This window comes from Phallusia mammillata, chromosome 1 (genome assembly GCF_965637545.1).
Source record: "Phallusia mammillata chromosome 1, kaPhaMamm4.hap1.1, whole genome shotgun sequence".
NCBI classification, from domain to species: domain Eukaryota; kingdom Metazoa; phylum Chordata; class Ascidiacea; order Phlebobranchia; family Ascidiidae; genus Phallusia; species Phallusia mammillata.
Window position 1 is genome coordinate 28183012 of NC_137252.1, and position 21485 is coordinate 28204496.

The following is a 21485-nucleotide window of genomic DNA, read 5'->3' on the forward strand; positions in this document are numbered from 1 at the left end:
TATTGGTGATTGGATTTGTAAATATGTGTACGACTCGTAAAAGCCAATTACTTCAAAGGTAAAACATACAATAATATGGATTTAACCGGGGTGGTCCAGTATACCATTCTGCTGTACAATATAGGACAGAGTATGACGTCATAATAGCGCATAGGTGTGTGACGGAACTTACCGCAAGTCGAGTGTTGCATATTTCTTCCGGTTACCACAACAATTGGTAAGATTTGTGTTGTATTTGTTTTTTTGAAAGTTGAATATATAACGTAATGCCTTTTTATGTGGAAATCGTCACCTAATGTCTCCTTTCGTTCTGCATTTGATCTGTTAGAACAAGAGCTACAAAACATCTGGACAGTTTCTTGGAGGTCTTTAGAAAGCGAGTTTCAATTTCCTCTCTTGTGACGTTCTGCCCATTTAACCGGGGCGCTTTCACGGGACGACACAGCATAAATCGGGTGCCAACAAAACACATTTTAACAGGTTCATGCATTTCTATTTATTTGGTGTGACATTAATCTACGCTTTTCAGACATCTTCCATTTACGAATTGATTCACATTGTGACTCCGAATAATATTTTCTTCTTGTATTAACGAATTATTAGTTATTGAGACGAAGAGTCCATTTTATTGAGTTCTTCATTGAGGTATTTAGTTATTTCTTCTAAAGATCTGATCCAGCCTCTGAGTTCTGCAAAAAATCAGGTCTTGATTTTAGAAACATTAGAGACATAAAAAAGGGTTAAATACCAATGCTTGTTGCTTTATACAAATTACAAATCTATCCAATGTTAATTTTTGACATCTGTGAAAGGACAAAACTTAACAAATCACTTGTACAACTTACTGATACATTAAATATTTCGACGGTGACTACAACATTAGTCCAAAATGTCAAAGGAAAAACTGGTACAAAAAGAAACTACTTTCACCAAACAAAACAAGACATAATCTACTGCCTAAGCAAATACTTATAAACTTACTTGCAGCCTGGGACATCTGATTAATCTGAACGATTGTATTCACGCAATCGACATTGGCGTTCTGATCAAACGGATCCGGTCCAATTATTATTCCACTGTGTTCATCAGAGCACCAACATGTGCCATTCGAGTAATCGCATTGTTTGGGCGAATAATTTCCACTAATATAGTCACACAATGGGAAGCGTGTATTTTTTCCTTGGTTTTCCAGCCGATACGATTCATGCAGTTCCTGTTCGCAATTGGTTCCTGTTGTTTTAACGTAAAATTAAAGCACAACAAATTAAGTGACCATATCAATTTTTGTTTTACTGTCGATTTTAAAACGGTAATATTCCGTAACACAAATTAAATTTTTGTAGCCTATTTGTAACAGTTCGTTTCGAAATGTCAGCAGTGACATCGGCAGAATGTCACTATGTAAGTTTATTATTTGTTACCATTTCTTATTCAAACAAGACAGATTTTAACACTGTGAACTGTTATGTTGAATTTAGGCGAACGATCCCTACATTTTTTACCTTTGTGGCTGTCACAGTCGATGTTGAAATCGGACTCTATCTCTACTGTTCCGGCCATGATGCGTCCGCTGTAAATTTCAGCGCACCAGCAGATTCCTGTCTTGTTGTCGCATTGCCTCGGTTCAAAGAGATGCGTGGTTGCGTTGCATGTGGGAATAAACTCGCGGGGGGGATCTGCAGTCTGTTGGTGCTGACAGTCTGTTTCTGTGGAATTTCACGTTCACGTGATAAAAAAATTGATCTAACTCAGTGGTTCCAGAACTTTTTCATTATTTTTTCAAAACGGGCTCTTTGCTATTATATCAAGGGCTTGCGGTGGGTGCATTTTAGAAAAACGAAAGTTGATTGAAGAATTTTAGCAAAATTACGCATAACAATAATCCAAAGACAGTTTGTGACATCATAGACGAAAAAACGATTGTGCGCGAACAATTTAATTTTTTGTTGGCATGCAATAAAGGCTGTTGTTTACCAATGGAGACAGTCGGTCTTTAATTCTACTTTGATATACACTTATTCAGTGCAACAAACTGACGCCAAATTAGATTATAAAAGTACTTCAACCTTTTCGCGGTCCCCCCAAATTGCTTCACGGACCCCTAGAGGACCGCGGACCCCAGTTTGAGAACCGCTGATCTAACTTGATTGCACTAACTTTTAAGCACCTGATCAACACTTATACTCTTACTTGTCTGTTCATTTTCAGGGAACGTTTTCACGCAATCGATTTTGGTATTGACGAAGAATGACCAATCTGGTCCATTTTTCACTCCAGTGTGTTTTTCAGCGCACCAACATTTAAAGGCAAATAAATCGCACTGTTTGGCCTGATAAGATCCATCCTTGTTACATTTTGGTACATGACCATAATTTCCCAGATCCCATTGGTGATTGGACTCATGCAACTCCTGTTCGCAGTTAGTTCCTGTTGTTTTCATGTAAAAGTTAAACTCAACAAACTATGTGACTTAATCTCAACATTCGTTAAATAGCGGATCATAGACCGCAATTTTTTTGAAACGAGGAACCAAATTTTTTAGCCACTTTTATTTACACTGTAATTTCTACTGTTGTGTTAATTACTCGTTACCATTTGCTATACAAGGGATTAAAATTGTAAAACTGTAAACTTTAAAATGCACTCAATCCCAGGAAAGTTGTACCTTCGTGACTGTCACAGTCAATGTTAAAATCGGACTTGGGTCCATCTGTTCCAACCATCTTGCGTCCGCTGTAAATTTCAACGCACCAGCAAACTCCTGTATTGTTGTCACACTGCTTCGGTATAAAGTGATGGGTGGTTGCGCTGCATGTTGGAACGAAATCCCGGGACGGATTTCTGGACTGGTATAAGCAGGTTGTGACTGTAAAAAAAGAGCGCATCACGTAAATGTGTCAAAATCCATCGAAAACACTATTACAACAAAGAGTCGACAATCGAAGCAAAAATCGCAAGTCGACTCATTTCGCAAACTTTTATCTTGACTTGCGGTCGGACAGATCGTGAAAAGCAGTAAAAGAGTAATTACTTTAACTTGTAAGTTACTTTAAATATTCCGACTGTGACTACAACTTATTAAATCAAACGAACATTATCGCTTTTGAATACAAAAGTGCTTGAAAAAAAACTGGTTCAAAGGAATTTTCTACTTCCACCCAACATGTTATAATCAGCTGCTCTTTCAAACACTTACATAAACTTACATTTGGAGGGTGTCTGATCAATTTCAGGAAAAGTATCCACGCAATCGATTTTGGCGTTCGTGTCAAATGATTCCGTTCCGATTCTCACTCCAGTGTGTTTGTCAACGCACCAACATTTACCATTGGAGCTATTGCACTGTTTGGGCAGATAGAATCCGTCATATATATCACACTCTGGTACAAATGCATATTTTCCCTGTTCCCTCTGCTGATACGATTCATGCAGTTCCTGCTCGCATTTGGTTCCTGTTGTTTTAATATAAAATTAAAGCACAACCAGTGCCGGATTAACCATTAGGCAAAGTAGGCATGCACGTGCCTACAGGCTAGTCAAAAATCCAGGCCACTTTATAACAACGATCTTTGTGACAATGATTTAGCAACACTGATAATTCTATTTTTTTAGTTGGCAACCCTGATTTTCGGGCCTCTTATAAAATGTGCCTACAGGCCAGCAGACCCTTAATCCAGCACTGAGCACAACATACTATATGACTTCATCTCAATTTGTGTTGAATGGTCAATTTTTAACCGGCACTTTTCGCAATATGAATCCAATATTTTTAGCCACTTTAATCCAAAATTTGTTTTATCAGTTTGTTGCACAATAGCAGCAGTGTATTTAGCAGAATATCACTGTGCGCATATTACTAGTTAACATTTGCTACACAAACGATACAGATTTTAACACCGTGAACTTTTATGTTGAATTGGGCTCAGTGCGCACAATCCCGACGAAATTATACCTTTGTGACTGTCACAGTCGATGTTGAAATCGGACGTTAACATTGATGTTCCGGCCATGATACGCCCGCTGTAAATTTCAGCGCACCAGCAGTTGTCTGTATTGGAGTCGCATTGCTTCGGTACAAAGAGATGGGTGGTTGCGTTGCATTTTGGAATGAACTCTCCGGCAATACTTTCTGTCTGGTTCTGGCAAGTTGTTTCTGTGAAAAGTAGAGTATCACGCAAATGTGAAAAAATCTTTGCTTTAACATAACAATACTATCTTTTCATCACCTGATTAACACTTATCAACTTACTTGTAATATGGAACATCTCTTTATTTTCAGGGAACGTTCTCACGCAATCGATTTTGGGATTTATGGAAGACCAATAAGTTCCATTTTTGACTCCAGTGTGTTTATCAACGCACCAGCATTTGCTGATGAATGGATTGCATTGTTTGGGCATGTAAGATCCGTCATATACATTACAGTCTGGGATATGTGTAACTTTTCCCTGTTCCTCCAGCTTATACTTTTCATGCAATTCTTGTTCGCATTTAGTCCCTGTTGTTTTCATGGAAAATTAAAGAACAACAAACTATGTGACTAGATCTTAATTTTCGACAATCTTTCGCAACACAAATCCTACATGTAATTGTTATTGTAACACAAATCCAACATGTAATTGTTATTGTAAACTTGTAATTGTCATTGGTTTGTACAGAAAAATGTTACTGTTTATTTTATACTCGTTGCGAATTTTTACACAAACCAATAATTTGTAAAACTGCGAACTTTTATGTTCAATTTGGCTCATTGCGCACCAACCCTATATATTTTACCTTTGAAACTGTTACAGTCGATGTTGAAATCGGACTTGGGTCCATCTGTTCCAACCATCATGTGTCCGCTATAAATTTCAACGCACCAGCACATTCCTACGTTGTTGTCGCACTGCTTCGATAGAAAGTGATGGGTGGTTGCGTTGCATTTTGGAATGAAATCCCCGACAGGATTTTTGGACTGGTATAAGCAGGTTGTCGCTGTGAAACAAAACGTACGTGTGTCAAATCCATCGAATTAACTTCACCAAATTAACTTCACAAAACTTTTAATACGCAATACAACCAAAAGACAACATTCGAAAATTACAAACCGCAAACCGACTCATTTCACAAACCTTCATCTTGACTTGCGGCCAAACAGATCATGGCAAGCAGCAAAATAGCAATATTTTTCAACTGCTTCATCCTACGTTGGTCTTGTTTTTTTCTACACTGCTTCAACGTATGCAACAGTTAGTTTTCAGTACTGCACCTCATCATTGGTGTTTATAACCCCAGTACTTTTGCCTTTAATATTGGTAATGGCGTGTTGACGCACATTAACTGCTATTATAACCATAAAGTTTGCATTGAACAACTTTTGTTATTATTGGCGAAGAGGAACTTTAATGTTATGTATGTAAATGGCATTTTGTTATTTAGAGACATAAAATCCTAATACGGTTTGTATGAATCAGTAGTTTTCAACGTATCTGCGCTTTAAGAGCAAAATTTGCGGGTAATAGTTGAGTTGTACGCGATATGTTGTGTGGTGGTGCATTATTCCTTCACCGCTTAGTGACCTGCAGCCCACTGGTGTCCTGTTGAGTTCATCATTAGCATAAATAAAATTTAAGTTCGAAAATATAGCTTGCAATTAATTAGACTGTGAGTTTTGATATGGTACGTTTCATTTTGATTTTTGTATATTTCGGGCGGAACGTTTAAAGGAAAAAGGTTGAGAAACACCGGTTGGAAGATATACAGAAAGAAACTCAAGTTTAAAGAGCTCTTCTGGCAAGTACTGGCCTAGATTTATCTGATACACAGAAAGAAACTCTCTGTGATCGAACTATTTCTTCTTATGGTTTGGGAGAAATATTCATAGCAGCACAAGTTACGAACTGCGTTACAATTTTCCTCACACAATCTTGATTTTTAGCCACCAGTACATGGGTTGTTATAGTTTACATTACTTATACAGAAACGAAAAATATGGAGACATTTGGCGGCCATGGGTGAAATAAGGACCTGTGGTGTTGCCGCCATGGTGAAAAGTTTGTATACCTCTGGGCTAAGCACAATTGACATGAAACAACTTACCCCGGATCTGGATGCAGATTTACATTAAAAGAAACACATTTGAATTGTCGAATGTGAATGCAAAGTTATTATGCAGAGGGGTGGCTGGTTGAAACTTTAAATTTAAATTTGAAGTAACCCTTCCGTTTTAATAAATCTCAACAAACCAAAGTGATTTAAGCTAATTGCAGCCACCTTTGCACCTAATCATCTGCAATGCGCAAAAAAGAAATGCGGACCTATTAACCAGGAAACACACGCATTGTCAGTCACTGCTACAAAGTCCACTTAATTTAAATGTTGACAAGCAACATGCAACAACACCTGCCAAAGACAAGTAAATGCAAACTACTTGATTGGTTTCCGCCTTTATTTGAATTCATTTAATCTCAAGCTAAGATGTCGTTGCAAACTAAAACTTGCTACAAAAGTCACTTTAAATAGTAACCAGATATTTTATGAAAAATAGTTTTTAAAAACAAAGAAAAACTAGTAAATTTCTGCAAATTATTTCCGGTATTTTTTTCTGGACATTTCACACAAAAAATTGTTAGAATATTTTGTGCAGTTGGGCCATAACAAAAAATGAAAGACCCAACAATGTACCATCTGTGACAATGTTATGTGGCGTAATAACTACAAGGAGTTTTACTCTTAAAGCGGAGCCAATCAAAATGTAGCAAGGTAGCAAAAAAGTACTCTAAACAGCGAGACCTTTGCCAAATTTACTCTTGCTGGTCGCTAAAAGTGATATGACAAATCTTATACTTGTTGTTTTGTTTTGTTTTGTTTTGTTTTAACTAATCTATTTTTTCTCATCCCCAGTCGCCCATTTATACTCCAGTCCCCCCAAAACGCCCCAGGTGATCGCTGGCTTCCACGTTAAGAAATACTAATCCAAACAAACCATATTAGGATTTTATGTCTCTAATCACCAAAAAGAGATTTAAATATTACAGGTCCACTTTGACAAGAAGCATTACAGGTCCACTTTAACAATAACAACAACAGCTCTTTAATGCAAACTTTATGTTTATAACACCGGTTAATGTACGTACACGCCATTACCAAGATTGAATGCAAAGCTACTAGGGCTAATATACACCAACGATGAGATACAGCATTGAAAATTAACTGTTGCCGACGTTGAAATAGTGTCGAAAAAAAAACAAGATCAACGAAAGATGAAGCAGTTGAAAAATATTGCTATTTTGTTACTTGGTACGATCTGTTTGGCCGCAAGTCAAGATGAAGGTTTGTGAAATGAATCGGCTTGTGATTTTTACAAGTGTATGCTCTTGTTGTAGTGTGTTTTAAAAGTTAATTTGTTAATTCGATGAATTTTAACACAATGTACCTTTTTTTAGCGACAATCTGCTTAGACCTGTTAACAAATCCGGGGGATTTCATTCCAACATGCAACGCAACTACCCATCACTTTGTACCGAAGCAGTGTGACAATAATACAGACAGCTGCTGGTGCGCTGAAATTTACAGCGGACACATGATGGTTGGAACGGGTGGACCCAAGTCCGATTTCAGCCTCGAATGTGAAAGTTACAAAGGTATAAGTTTCTGGGGACTGTGTACATCGAGTCAAATTTAACATCAAAATTCAAAGTTTTACAATTCTATTCGTTTGAATAGCAAATGTCAACGAGTAGTAAGTAACAGTAGTATGTATGCCGAATGTACTGCTAAGTGGAGATTTAGCAACGAACTGATACAACAACTTTTAGATTAAAGTGGCTAAAAATATTGGATTTATGTTCCGAAAAATTGCCGGTTTAAAATCGACCATTTAATGAAAATTAAGATGAAGTCACATAGTTTGTTGTGCTCTGATTTAATATGAAAACAACAGGAACGGAGTGCGAACAGGAATTGCATGAATCTTACCACCAGAATATACAGGGACAAGTTACACATATCCCAGATTGTGACACATATGACGGAACTTATCTACCAAAACAATGTGATAGCTCCATCGGTATATGTTGGTGCGTTTTCGAATACCCTGAAACAACAAATAAAAGCGAGTCGTTTGACACAGACGCCGAAATCGATTGCGTGCATACCTTCCCTGGAACTGGCCACACTGCAGGTAAGATGATAAGCGTTTGATCAGGCAAGTGAATATGACATGTCCTGTTTTGTGAAAGTTATTTTTTTACTGAAACAGTTTTTTTTATCCACTTAAGTATTCAAAACTGATAACACTCGTTCAACTTGAAACGTTCCAGTCGGAATATTTGGGGTGGAACTTGGATGCTGTAATTTCCATTTTGCTTCTTAGTATGATATGTTTGGCCACACCCACAAGTCAGGGCAAACGTTTGTGAAAAGAGTCGGTTCGCGATTTTTTTAATCTTTGACTTTGTTGTGTTATGTTTTAAAAGTTAATTTGGTAAATTTAAATCGTTGGATTTTGTCATATGTACGTGATGCACAAAATTTTACAGAAACATTCTGTCAGTTAACGACTCAACATCCTTCCGTTTCTTTCATTCCAACATGCAACGCAACCACCCATCACTTTGTACCGAAGCAGTGTGACAACAATACAGGAGTTTGCTGGTGCGTTGAAATTTACAGCGGACACATGATGGTTGGAACAGATGGACCCAAGTCCGATTTCAACATCGACTGTAACAGTCACAAAGGTATAAATTTCTAGCGACTCTGCGCACTAAGCCGAATACACTGCTGACTTTTTGCAACGAACAACTTTTGAATCAAAGTGACTAAAATATTGGATTCTTGTTGCGAAAAATTGCCGGTTTAAAATTGACCATTTAACGAAAATTTTGAGATGAAAAATTAAGATGAAGCCATACGTTTGTTGTACTTTAATTTACATTTAAATAACAGGAACCAAATGCGAACAGGAATTTCATGAATCGCATCACCAATTGGATCAGGGAAATTTTGTACGTATTCCACAGTGTAACACATATGACGGATCCTATCTGCCCAAACAGTGCGATTACTTCACCAGCAAGTGTTGGTGCCTTGAAACAAACACTGGAGTGATAAATGAAACCAATTGGTTTGACACAAACGCCAAAATCGATTGCGTGGTGTCCCAGACTGCACGTAAGTTTACCAGTGTTTTATCAAACAGCTGATTATGTCATGTTTCGTCTGGTGAAAGTAGAAAAAATCAATTTGAGCAAGTTTTTACATCCCTTTTAATCAGTATTTCTTTCAACATGGGTACTCACTCAAACCGATCAATACCGATAATACTTATTTTTGGTTTAAAGGTAAAACGTTGTAGTCACAGTCGGAATATTTGGGGTATACGGTAAAGTAATGTGTAAAACTTTCTCCCTTTACAGGTGTAAAATTGAGAGTGTAAAAACTAAATTGATAATTTGTGTTAGCAAACTAGAGCTGGAATTTTACTACTTTTTTGCCTCTAATGCAGGGGCGGGCAACATACGGCCCGCGGGCCGGATCCGGCCCGCGACGGGATTGTGCGCGGCCCGCAGACAGTTTCAGGTCTTACATGATAATGTGGCCCGCGGCCACAATTTCCCCTGTATGCTTACTGCGTCAAATTATAGTTGTAAATGTAACGGACAGTAACGCTCCCCAATAGCAAAAAACTTTCCCGCCGTTGTTACCATTGTACCATACGTCCATTGTAACTGCCAACCTTGTGTGTAGCCTGCTTTCACGGTTTCCTTTGTTTCCACACGTGTAGCCTAGTTAGTGTTTCAGCAGTTTCTAAGTATGTGGTGTATGCATTAAATTTGCTGTGGTGAATAATTTTATGTTATATCAGTTAGATTGTTTGGACTGTTGTATTTTTGATGTTCTTGAATGTATTTGGTTTAGGTCAGGGGTGGGCAAACTACGGCCCGCGGCCCGACAAAGGAGTTCATGCGGCCCGCCAAATGTTAGTAAATTTAGAAGAGAAAACCGAACAACGCTAAATATTATTGTGAGCATAGGCGTAGAGTTTTAAAAATACCAGAGTGCGACTTGCCGATACCTATGCCATGTACATCATCTGTACCTGTACCAAATACGTTGGGACTAAACCAGTGGTTCCCAACCAGGGCCCATGGCCCCCCAGGGGGGGCCACAAGCTGTGTTCAGGGGGGCCACAGGTGTAGATTTACCAGAAACACCCACTAAAAATCACCTAATTTAATCAACTATTTTGCATGCTATTTGTCTATATTGAGGTTTTTTACGAATGCGGACCCTTATTTATTCTATTCGACCTGTTTAAAGCCGATAATAGTATCCAATTTCCACACGAGTTTGCCATTTACATTTTAAGGGGGCCACAGGACTTACAAGGTTACATGAAGGGGGCCACGAGGCAAAAATGACACTTTAAGGGGGCCACGGTCCATGGAAGGTTGGGAACCACTGGACTAAACACAAATACTTTCCACGTGCTCTAGCGGTCTAGCCTTCCTGTTATTTTGCAAATAGTCACTCGACACAATTTTTTCGTTCAGTTTCGTACTTACTGTAGGTCTTTAAAAACACATGTACGTACTGAACAGACGATTTGCCGAGTCAACACTTTTAACGACAATTTAGTTTTTGGGTAATTTGTTACGGCGGTGAATAAAATACAACCCAGTTTGCACTGTTGACGCCAAAACTTTGGTCACCTTGGATCAAGTTTATGCCGTTGCCCACGGCTTTGGAATCGTTAACACAGACCCGCACAACAACTATGGATACAAAAGTTACTTGCATTGTTTATTGTTGGCGCAAGGAATTTATTGACAAAAAACTTAGTGTAGCCTTTGGTGCAATAAATGCGTGATTGTTTTAAAACAATTATAATTGTTGCGTTTCAACCAATGTTTGGACGATCAATGAAGTGACAAACAACGTGTTTGTATTTAGCTGGAAACAAACTATGTTAATATTTTGGGTTAATTTACTGTGTGGCCCTTTAAAATTAAGAACTTTTGAATGTGGCCCTTGTACGGAAAAGTTTGCCCACCCCTGGTTTAGGTGGTCAAAAATCCGTTTTAAATCACTGGATAAATACGCGATTAATATATCGATTAAGGAATCCGGCCCGCCAAGTACTTCATTTTCCCATATCAGGCCCGCCGACTGGAGAAGTTGCCCGCCCCTGCTCTAATGTTTCTGAAACAAACACCACGTCTTTTGCAGAACTTACACAATGGGTCAGTGCTTTAGAAGAAATAAAAACGTACTTCAATGAAGAACTCAACAAATCGGGCTTTCGCCTCAACAACTAGTAATTCCTTAATACAAGAAGAACATGTTATTCGAAGACACAATGTGAACTTATTTGTAAATGGAAGATGGCTGAAAAAATAATATGCAGCGTAAAATAATGTTATTGCAAATAAATTCATTCTTGCTGTTTTGGTAGTCAAACAAAAATGTTTTTCGTTAGATTGGTGTTTTTCAAAGTCCGGTGAAAACATTTTTTTCGGAATTGAGGCTGTCAGTAAAAAAGTAGTTAGATATAAAAGTTTAAACCGCCATGTAACTGAAACCTTCAACGGTTTTTGTTACACAGCGGTTCTAAAGTTTTTTTTTTCAAAATTTAATGTTTATTAGTGTTATGCGATAAGACCTGATTGATACAACAGTTTGATTCCGTTGTTATTTGAATTCATTTCAACTTCAGGTTTCAAATGTCAAGCCGAAATTGTTACGAATGTTTCTTGCGTTACGTAGATAACCAGCAGATATTATTTGACAGGGTAAAAAGCTTAAATATTAGATTCGAAACATAAGCTTTTTAGCTTAACATCAAGTCGGATAAATCTATGTTACCCTACTATACCTGACCAAGGGAGTTTGCAGTCGGCCCTTGGCGCCCACTAATTTAAATAAATATTTTGCCGGCATGCTGGTTGCTTGTATTGGAAACAAAGTGGTAAGGGTCGGGCTTTTGGGGTCTTTACCTAACAATGGCTCCCAATGTTTTGGCTCTGAATATTATGGAGGGAACACTGTAAACAAATTCAACCCATGGATCTCGGGTATGATAAAAATATTCGTGATTATTTTGGGCATGACTCATGGTCCTCTGTTGCGCCCTACACAACCGCAATTGAACTCACCAGTCAGAATTATAATGTGTACAAGATAAAAAAGAGTCGAACGGGTGGGGATCTGTTTTATTGTGTATTTGTGTTTGTACCTGAAATCGTTACTTCCGTGACTGCACATTACTACTATTTCAATTGTTTAAACGCAAGAATTCTTACTTAGCTACGTATAATTGCGACCGACCGTATGACCGTGTGGTTTTCGCAACCTCGTTGTGTTCACAAAGTCGCGGGTTCTAACCCTGTCTCGGCTACTTGCACTCTTCTTAGCAAGAAACTTGAGAGACGTTGTTCCAAAGGAGCTGAAAGAAAGTCAACATCTTCCTAAGTCGAAAAACTTGAAAAAATAGTTTGACAGACTTACATTAAAAGAGACAGTTCGATTAGGCGCATTATTATAGAGAAGAACTTACGTCAAACGCCTAGCGTACGACTTCCCGTGACGTCATAAATGATTGGTTTGATTAGGCGAAAATTATTCAGCAAAATTGCCGAACATTCGGTTTCGGCCAAATCCAAATTAAACCGGTTCGGTACATCCTGCTTGTTATGACCGTTTTCTTTGGAATAATCGTGGTGTCATCTATCAAATGCGTAACTTAGTTTTTAAGTTTTCTTAAATTACCTTCCTTAAACAATACCTTTTGCCGTAATTGCCATAATTAACATTTGCAGGTACTTTGTTTTCATGCCGTTACATTTTTTTTAATGTACTTCCAAATCTATGAGCACAACACTGACAGACGATGTTTCATCTTTTAATCTAAAAACTATACTTTAATAAAATCATTTAGTTGGATAGTTACACTCCTCGAAGTTATTTATATCAGTGTTTGAATCAGAAACAAAATTTCCTTTCCATGTGATAGTTTTAGCTGTTTCAGTCGCGTCACTTCCGCTCTGATATCACGTAAAAATTCCACCCTCTCTTCTACGTGTAACGTCATTTGCGTAACGACGCATTTTCGTGACTTGCGTAGCAACGTGCCTGTCCGTGAGGGTAAAAAAACGGTATATTCCTATATTTCGTTAATCGGTGACGTTTTGCATGAGTGTAAGTAAGGTTGGAGGTTGTAACTTTGGTTTTGGTATTTTGTTTGAGATGAAGGATCCTTGGGCAGTCTGCGTTTAATTGACACAAACCTCCCCTTTTACTTGACTTTCACGTCGAAATCATCTCGAAAGATTAAACCAACTCTAAAAAACTATTGAATATTAAAAGGATGTCGCTTTTTACGTCTATTTAGGCGTTATCTTCGTCATAAAACTTCAAATCCGTGTATAGTGTTATCAAAGAAAGTACAATATGATATTAAATCCAATCTATTTAGTATTTTATTATCTTTGTGTCGACTTACTAAGTTCTAAAGCAGTGGTGCTCAGCCTGTGGGTAATTGCTGCAAAGGGGTAATTCGACATTTTGCAAGGGGTATTTACACTGGTCATTTCTTATTTTCTGACTTCATCCTATTCTGACCGCATAGTTAAAAACATTGTTTTTTGAAAAAGGGGGAAAAATAATTCATCAGGTTGTTTCCAATAATAATAAAAAGGTTAATGACCTTTTCTAAAAGAATGCCAAACACATTAAATAATAAAAATGAGTAATAATAAAATAATACGTGCCCTGAAAAGTAATTTTGCTGTCCCGTTTTGTCTCATAATCTAATAGTTTAATACTAATACGTGTATTGTGTAACAAAATTTGCGTTTCTGACGCAGCATCTTGTCAAACTGACGTAATTATACATACAGACACGCAAAATCAGTAACAACTTCCGTTTATACCAAAACTGTAGTTTCACAAGATTATTTTTAACGCTTTAATTATAAACATAGAACAGGACATTAGACTTTCTTTCGTTTTAAAATCAGTTACAATGAGAATCTATTTTCGTATCAATGTTTAGAATTGCGTGAACTACACCCTGTGTCACTTATACGTTTTTATCGTCTCAAATGATCTCAACAACAAAATTTCAATTGTTTGTTCTACCCCTTTTCTTCTTTTTTTTGTTTTATTGTTTAATTTTTACCAGGTAAAGTTTATTTTTCACATTTGTTAAGTTTCAACAAAGCAGTTTGGAAATCAGTAGTATTTTCTTTTGACTGTACGATTCTGAATACAGAAGTGTGTGTAATCAGAGACTATTAAGTAACAAGTATCTGGGCAACACAGTTTATATTTTTTTTACATTAAGTTCACTAACACAGAAACAAAAACTCTTCGTTTACGTCATGATGCTCGTCGACCTACATCATTTCCCTTGCGGGGAACGAACATATAAGATAATCAAAAAATTTCTAGACAAGAAATTTGTTTCTTAGTGGTCTAGGTCCACCAAACCAAGGACATATATGGTTGTAGCGACCTCGGTCGTGTACTTGCTTACCGAGCCCTGCTTTCCGGCGATTCCTTGCGTTATAGCAACAGCAGTGACTTTCTCCATAACGCCAGATGAGCATTTTGCGTCTGACGCGCGTTAAAGAGTGACGCATCGAAACCTGAATACAAAGGTATTCGCGTCTCTTCTATGTGGTACGCTTCCTGTGACGAAGGCATGATAAAAAACACGGCCTACGCCTTTGTCCGTGTTATTTCGCATTAGGCAATGTTTTACGCCGTGCGTATGATGGCAATATATGTCGGGACTGGAAGTGTGCAATGACGAATTCGCAAAAATGAGTGGGACTTTTTTTCAACATGAGATCAGTTGCTGTTGGATACTGTGGTCTGTCGTATAAAAGCCAAAGACGGGATGTTAGAAGATCAGAGAAAAAAAATTGAGACAAGAAATAGACCAAGACTTGAATTTAACTGTTAAAAATATACAAAAGTATGAAGAATTTTGTAATGATCGTCGCTTCTTTAATGTTAGTCGCTGTGGCCTACTCTTTTGCGCAAAGGTAAGATTTTGTGATGAATTTTTAGGTGGTTACAAAATAGTACTTTTTAAATTTACATGCTATGATTTAAACGCTATAATTTTATATTTTTGAAAGTGTTTCTTTTAAATAAAAACACATCATTTTTTGCAATAGGCTTTATCGTATAGTTTTTGTCGTTTTCAAACCTTATGCGTTAAAATGTATTGGTGTTTATTGCTCATTTTTGCAATTTTTGCCGTTTTTACAGGCAATGAAATCATATTGTTTTACTTATTTTCAGCATTGACTACGATGATTACGTGAAAATGGATGAAAAACTTCGGAACGATGCCACTTTTAGTAACGCCCTTGAGACCATTAACAATAAGACTGTTGGGCCACATGCAATGCACAACATAGATTCGGAATGTCTCCGCATCTTTCGTGGACTTTCACAAGGTTCTGATGACTCCATGTCAGGAAGATCCCTTTCGCCCTGGCGATATGTGAAAAACTACGATAGCCGAAGGTAGTTAAAGTTTACAGAAGTTTGAGTGTTTAATTGTAAATATTAGCCCATGAAGCCGAGGACTGATACACAGTGAATACATTTTAATGAAATATTCAACAATTGCTTCTTTTTATTAGTGCCTTATAAAATGTAGTAAAAAGTTTTCATTAAACCTACATTATAGCTACGAGCTGTTTTTGAGGCCCATATACAATGCTTTAATTCAACGTTACAAAATGTTTTTTTGTGTTTTAAACACCTGTAAGCTCTTCTACTTGAATACCATACGGACCAAATCGGCAAACGAAGACTATCTTTATGTTAACTTGCCCATAAACGCATTAAAGTCTATTGGATATACACCGACCCATATTCAAATTTCACCCGTTTTTACGTTTTGCTGACATTTTCTGCTTATAAGAACAACTGAGACTATTGAGGCGCTTTTTTCAAATTAAAGATTACTGATATAGCTATGTGTTTGTTAAAGCTATGCCCGTGTTTTGTCAATAACTCGCAAGACCTAATTTGGGGTCAAACTATCCTCCTCATTTGTAACACAAAGTTTTGTGAAATGCATTGGTGTCGTAGGCTAATGGCATGCAAAAAAATCTTTGTGTAATTTCCTAATTTGGTTTACTTTAACCAATCAAGCCTCGTTGCAGTATTAGACACCTTTGCATATTTCCCGACAGGGCACAGGAAGACCGTTACATATTGGACACAGCTTGCGTCTGTCGCGGATGCTTTGTTAAAAATGGGGCATCTTTTGTCTACACTGAGAGTCTGATCAGCAGACCTATCCCCTTCAGTCGCAACGTACGAGCAATGGATAACACATCTGTACCAGTCAAAGTCAATCTGGGCTGCCATTGTGTGTTTCCAAACACGAGAATTTTGCCTGATATTGTGGATGATTCCGAAACACTGATGTTTTCATAAAAAATGACGCCTAAAAATGTCCATTTTTGATACTCGTTTTTGCTTTTGTGATACATTGTGATTTTTAAAATGTGTGCTTTTCCTACCAAAAGTTCAATAATTTATTTAGTGTTGAGATTTATTTTTTTACAAGCTGTTGCCATTCGAAATAAGCGTGCTGGTTTTGATAATAACTTTAATTTTCTGCATAGTCATTATATTGGCATCGACGTTGTAAAGTTGCTAAAAACGGTATTTGCGAAGCGATGAGATATCGAGTACTTATAATGTGTCATGTGACTGAACAATTACATAACAATCTATGCAAGCGATTGGCCAAAGTCAGTAACTAGAAATCCTAAAATACCATTAGATTCGGTTTTCTCTAATTAGTTTCCGAGAGATTTTTCATTAAAAAACAACGCAGTAAATTAATATCACACGATTTTTCTTTAATTTTGAGCAAATATAGATAATGGCATAAATTGCATGATGTTTTAATTAACCATGTTAACCATGTATGTCGATGGAAAGGTTTGCGAACTGAACCGCGAACGTCAAAGAAATGCTCGTTATGCTTTGAGACGTGTTTTGAATTGCGACTCATTTTCCCTCTGTCACGAAACTTTGCCGGTGTCACGGGCTCTGCCTCAGTTTTAACTCATAATGATTCATGTTTGTTGCAGACATCGGTTCTCACCCAATCTGTCTGGTTTACTGTTTATAGCAGCGCCAGGCGCATGTATTTCAGGACAAAGGCTAAACGGACAAAAATGATAAAAATGCGACCAGTTCAACAAACAACAAACAAACAGTTAATTGAACTGGTATATTAAACTGCACCAGGGGTCAGCAACCTTTTGAACAAGGCGCTATTTTGCAATGATCACATTTTTGGTTCAATTTACTTATCAATTTTAACATGAAAATGAGGAAGAATCGAGAGTCCAGCAATTATTAATTTAAAGAAAATCATTGTAATGCTGTTTGTTTATTGCTACGTACACAAATAGCAAACAGCTAAAATGATATTGTTTCGTGCAAAAGGAGTCAGTGTTGTATTTATTTGATCACTGCTGCTGCTTTATGGTGCTGTCTAATTTATTTGGTCTTGTTAACCCGAAACTAACTTATTAGCTATATTTGTGGTTGCACGTTACCTCTTTGAACTTTCCAACGCAAAGCAAACTGAAGAAATATCTAACCCGGGTAATTTCATCGTTATGGCGGTGCAATTGTTTCTTTTTTTCTCGCATTTGTAACAGTGACGAAAAACACGTCCGCGAGATGAAAGCAAAGAGCTTAGCGTATGATGTGGCGAAGTCTAACGAAATAATATCGGAAAGCAGCATTTTTATTTCTGGTAGTTTATTACACAAGACTACGTGGAATAAAAAAACTTCAAAGACACAAAAGCCCGGTTTATTAAAAATGGACTAGCCTGATTTAAAAACGGATCATTGATACTGCTTAAAAATCACAACTGAATCGATGTTTTATTTCAACAAAAATCAACAATATTCGTCAAAAGCGTAACGCTTCGTAGACATTCGATTGTACGTGAAAACATGCTACATAAAAAATGTGTTTTTTACGTTGTACACACAGTAAGTATAGATATATTCTGCAAAAATCAATTAAAGATCTTTATGTTACATATGTTTTGCAAATTTCAAAATTATGAAATAGATTGTTTATTTTTGCTTCTTCAGCTTTACGGTTTTAACCATGTTTTTGTTCCGTATTTTTACCATGTTTAGTGGTGTTGAGAATAAAGTAGAGATTGCAAACAATTGTACAACTGAATATTTTGTATCGTCAGCATTGGTATTTAAATTTATCTTTTTGTGTGAAAACTCCTTTAGAACTTTGCATATAAGCTATTTTTTTCCACTTGATTTACATTATTTTACTTTAACTATTTTAACTGAGGTTGGCTTTTGGACGCTTGTAACAATTTTTTTTGGATTTTTCGGATTTCGGGGCAGCAGTTTTGCCTGCTGTAGGTTTACGGCTGGGAACTACACAAGTACACCCAATAGCAATATTTGCAGTTTCATAACAGAGTTTTCTTTTGTAAGTTTTTACAACGGTAATGCGCATATGCGTTGGCACACTTCTCAGGTGCTTGGTTTCCCTTCCAGTTACAATGTTGATACAGCCATCGCATAGGCATTTGGCTTTCAGTAAGTATCGTGGCGTTCTGCAAATTGAAATAAATACATGAATCACAGACTGTTATTACTGTAAACCTCGATTAAACAGGATTTGGTCCATCCGGATCTTCGCCTATTGCGGACAAAAACTTAGGCAGAAATGATTTGTAATGTGGTAAGGCTTGGACTATTCGACATCGGTTAATCCGGATCTTCGGCTAACCCGGACAAATTAGGTCCAAACACGTCCGAATTAATCGAGATTTACTGTATATTGTTTTTACCTCTGAGATCAGGACAAGTTAGATATCTTTGCCTACCTTCTCGCATCAAATTCGCGCACAAATTTCCAAGGTGATAAACTGCGTTCCCTTGGCGATTCTGCCTTCTGTAAGTAGCTGTTTGTAAATATTGGACAGCTTTCATTTCTAGCTGACCTCTTCTCACGACGAATAGCGGCGTCTACGTCATCGTTGGTGATGTTGATCACGTCTAACGTGTCCATGAGTTGCGGGTTTCGGTGTAGAAGCGCTTTGAACTGTTGGTACTCTGCAGCAATGCCAGCTAAGCCACTAAAATCCCAGAAACAAAAGTTCATGTAAGACATGTTGACATTATTACGTCGCGATGGACTGGGTAAACTGAAAAGCTCAATATGTTTTATAGCATTTGCCTGTTCTTTTGAATTTTCGTGTTTTTAATAACACGTTAACTAAAGGTTAGTAAAGTTTGTGATCATCCATGTTTGGTGTCTGTGTCACCCTTTCAGATGCATTCAACTTTGCATGCATGAAACTTATTGGCGCGTCATCGAATATCGGCGCGTCATCTGTTATACGTCAGCGGCAGTGAAATATTTGTGACACAAAACATGCCGAAGTCCTTACTAGACAAAAACACGCATTGTGAAACTGTTCGTTAAAACTCTACAAGCGACTGCATCAGAGCCCAAATTGCTTACTAGACTTGTGCCCAGATCGGTGATTTTATGCATAAAGGTTCACCAAAAGTATCTGTTCGAGATGTAGTAATTTGCCGCAGTGTGTTGCAGTGCTTGCATGATTGCATACATACTAGTATTTTGAAACACTTTGGTTCTCATGAATAAAACTAACAGTTATGTCGGTAACGTCCAAAAACAAAATTTGTTGTTACATAATTCTCAAGAGTGCATAAAATCGCATACATTGACAGGTTCTAAAGGGTGAATAAAAGGTCGACGAGCATTGCTCTTTACTTATAGCCTTAAATGGGAATAGGTTGTTTAAAGTTTGTTTGCTTACAACCGTTTTGTCAACCAGCCCCCAAGCATAAACAAAATTAATACGATTTCTCGCCACGAATGCGTAGCTAGTATCGGTCGAATGCCAATTATTTAAGGTTTACTGTTCCCCGAACACGCCTGCAAATGCTACAAGATGTATAATTGTTTACCTTTGTGCACTTCTTTTGGCTGGAAAATAAAATTGACATTCTAATCGTATATGCCCCTGACATTTGCAAATATGATATTACCATCATATGATAAAAATACAAAAAAATGGTTTTCGAAGCGAGCTGGTGCCTAAATTTCCTAAGATACGATCGTGGAACGATTATGGTGACTACGCCAGCAATATATATCAAACATAGAAAAGTTTGAAGCTTTCTGCAAGCATTTTATATAGTACGCAGTTTAAACGTCACTTTAGTCGTGAAGCCGTAAGCGTAACTCAATCAAACTGGCGTATGTCACTGGAACAACTTAATCACATAAAATTCCATAAACAAAGCTTCAAATATACGAAGTTTTAAGATAATTTATGCCTTTAATGTTAGATGTTCTAATACAGTGGTCGGCAACCGCCGGTCCGCGGCCCGGTACTGGACCGCGAAGAGTTCGTTACCGGGCCGTATAATTTTTCAGGTTAAATGCTATGAACATTTTGCCCATGTATTCCGGGGATGATTAACTAATTTAAGCGTTTTTATTGCTAAATATTTGTAGTTTTTTTATGACCGGTCCGCGGTAAAATTTTACTTTCCAAAGCAGTCCGCCGTGCAAAAAAGGTTGCCGACCCTTGTTCTAATATGAAGAAACGTTTGAAATCAGCACATGTTATTGAAGTTCGAACTATAAATATACTCACTTTTCGTAGTGGCTCATTCTAACTTTCATTCCCTCCGCTACCCCAACAATAATTATTATAATCGTCTTGATGATCATCTCCATTTCTGCAAAATTCCCAACGTTTTGTTGTAAATCTCGATTTGCAGACTGCGAGGCTGGTGTCGCGCGGCTCTCTTAGATTGTCCAAACTTGTAAAACGCAAACATTTTGATGGCGGAAGTAATTAGTTGACTGCGCCTACGTCTCATGGTGAAGTTTTGATCGCAGCTTTTTTCTGTTTCTACTTGGCTTTTGTTTGTTTCAACCACGCCAGATTTTTCATTTTAATCAACTACAAAATCGAAAGTTAATCAGCTTTGATAAAGTTAAATGATTCTTCCTTCATTTTGAAATCGTCATTTCAATATCAAATCTGTTGCTAGAAAAAAAATATATATATTTTTTGTTTGAGATTTATCTGGTATAAACAAGTCTCAGAATTGGTTTATTTGCAGTGCTAGTTATGTTCTACATGCCAAAACCGGGGTAAATAAATTTATTGGTTCGACTCCTATTTCTATTCGTTTCTCCATAATATACTTATTTCCTAATATTATAAAGACTCAACCGTCTTGTTTTTTGAGCAATGTGGGAAAACAAGGAAGCTTCCCATCGGCCAGTTGACTTGGCAGCGTGTTTTGTATCTTGGATTGCTAATCAGATTGAAAGTTCTTTTTGACACTGGCGCCAAATCATGAAGTTGACGCATAATGTTTTGCAAACTCAGGGAAAATACCAATCATTGTCATAAG

The 21485-nt window shown here is 37.3% G+C and overlaps 2 protein-coding genes across 2 annotated transcripts; one reads left to right on the top strand and one right to left on the bottom strand.

Annotated features, from left to right (window-relative positions):
* Positions 1–14750: 14750 nt before the first annotated feature.
* LOC145209365 (uncharacterized) lies at positions 14751–17880 on the top strand. Its single transcript, XM_080079641.1, has 3 exons — positions 14751–15035; positions 15298–15525; positions 16203–17880. The coding sequence occupies exons 1-3, from the start codon at positions 14968–14970 to the stop codon at positions 16447–16449; spliced, it is 543 nt and encodes a 180-aa protein (XP_079935767.1). The 5' UTR covers positions 14751–14967; the 3' UTR covers positions 16450–17880.
* Positions 17881–17905: 25 nt separating this feature from the next.
* LOC145209364 (interleukin-17C-like) lies at positions 17906–20872 on the bottom strand. Its single transcript, XM_080079640.1, has 3 exons — positions 20714–20872; positions 18905–19156; positions 17906–18631 (listed from the first exon to the last, which is right to left on the bottom strand). Exons 1-3 carry the CDS (start codon positions 20794–20796, stop codon positions 18352–18354), a joined length of 615 nt encoding a protein of 204 aa, XP_079935766.1. The 5' UTR covers positions 20797–20872; the 3' UTR covers positions 17906–18351.
* Positions 20873–21485: the final 613 nt, after the last annotated feature.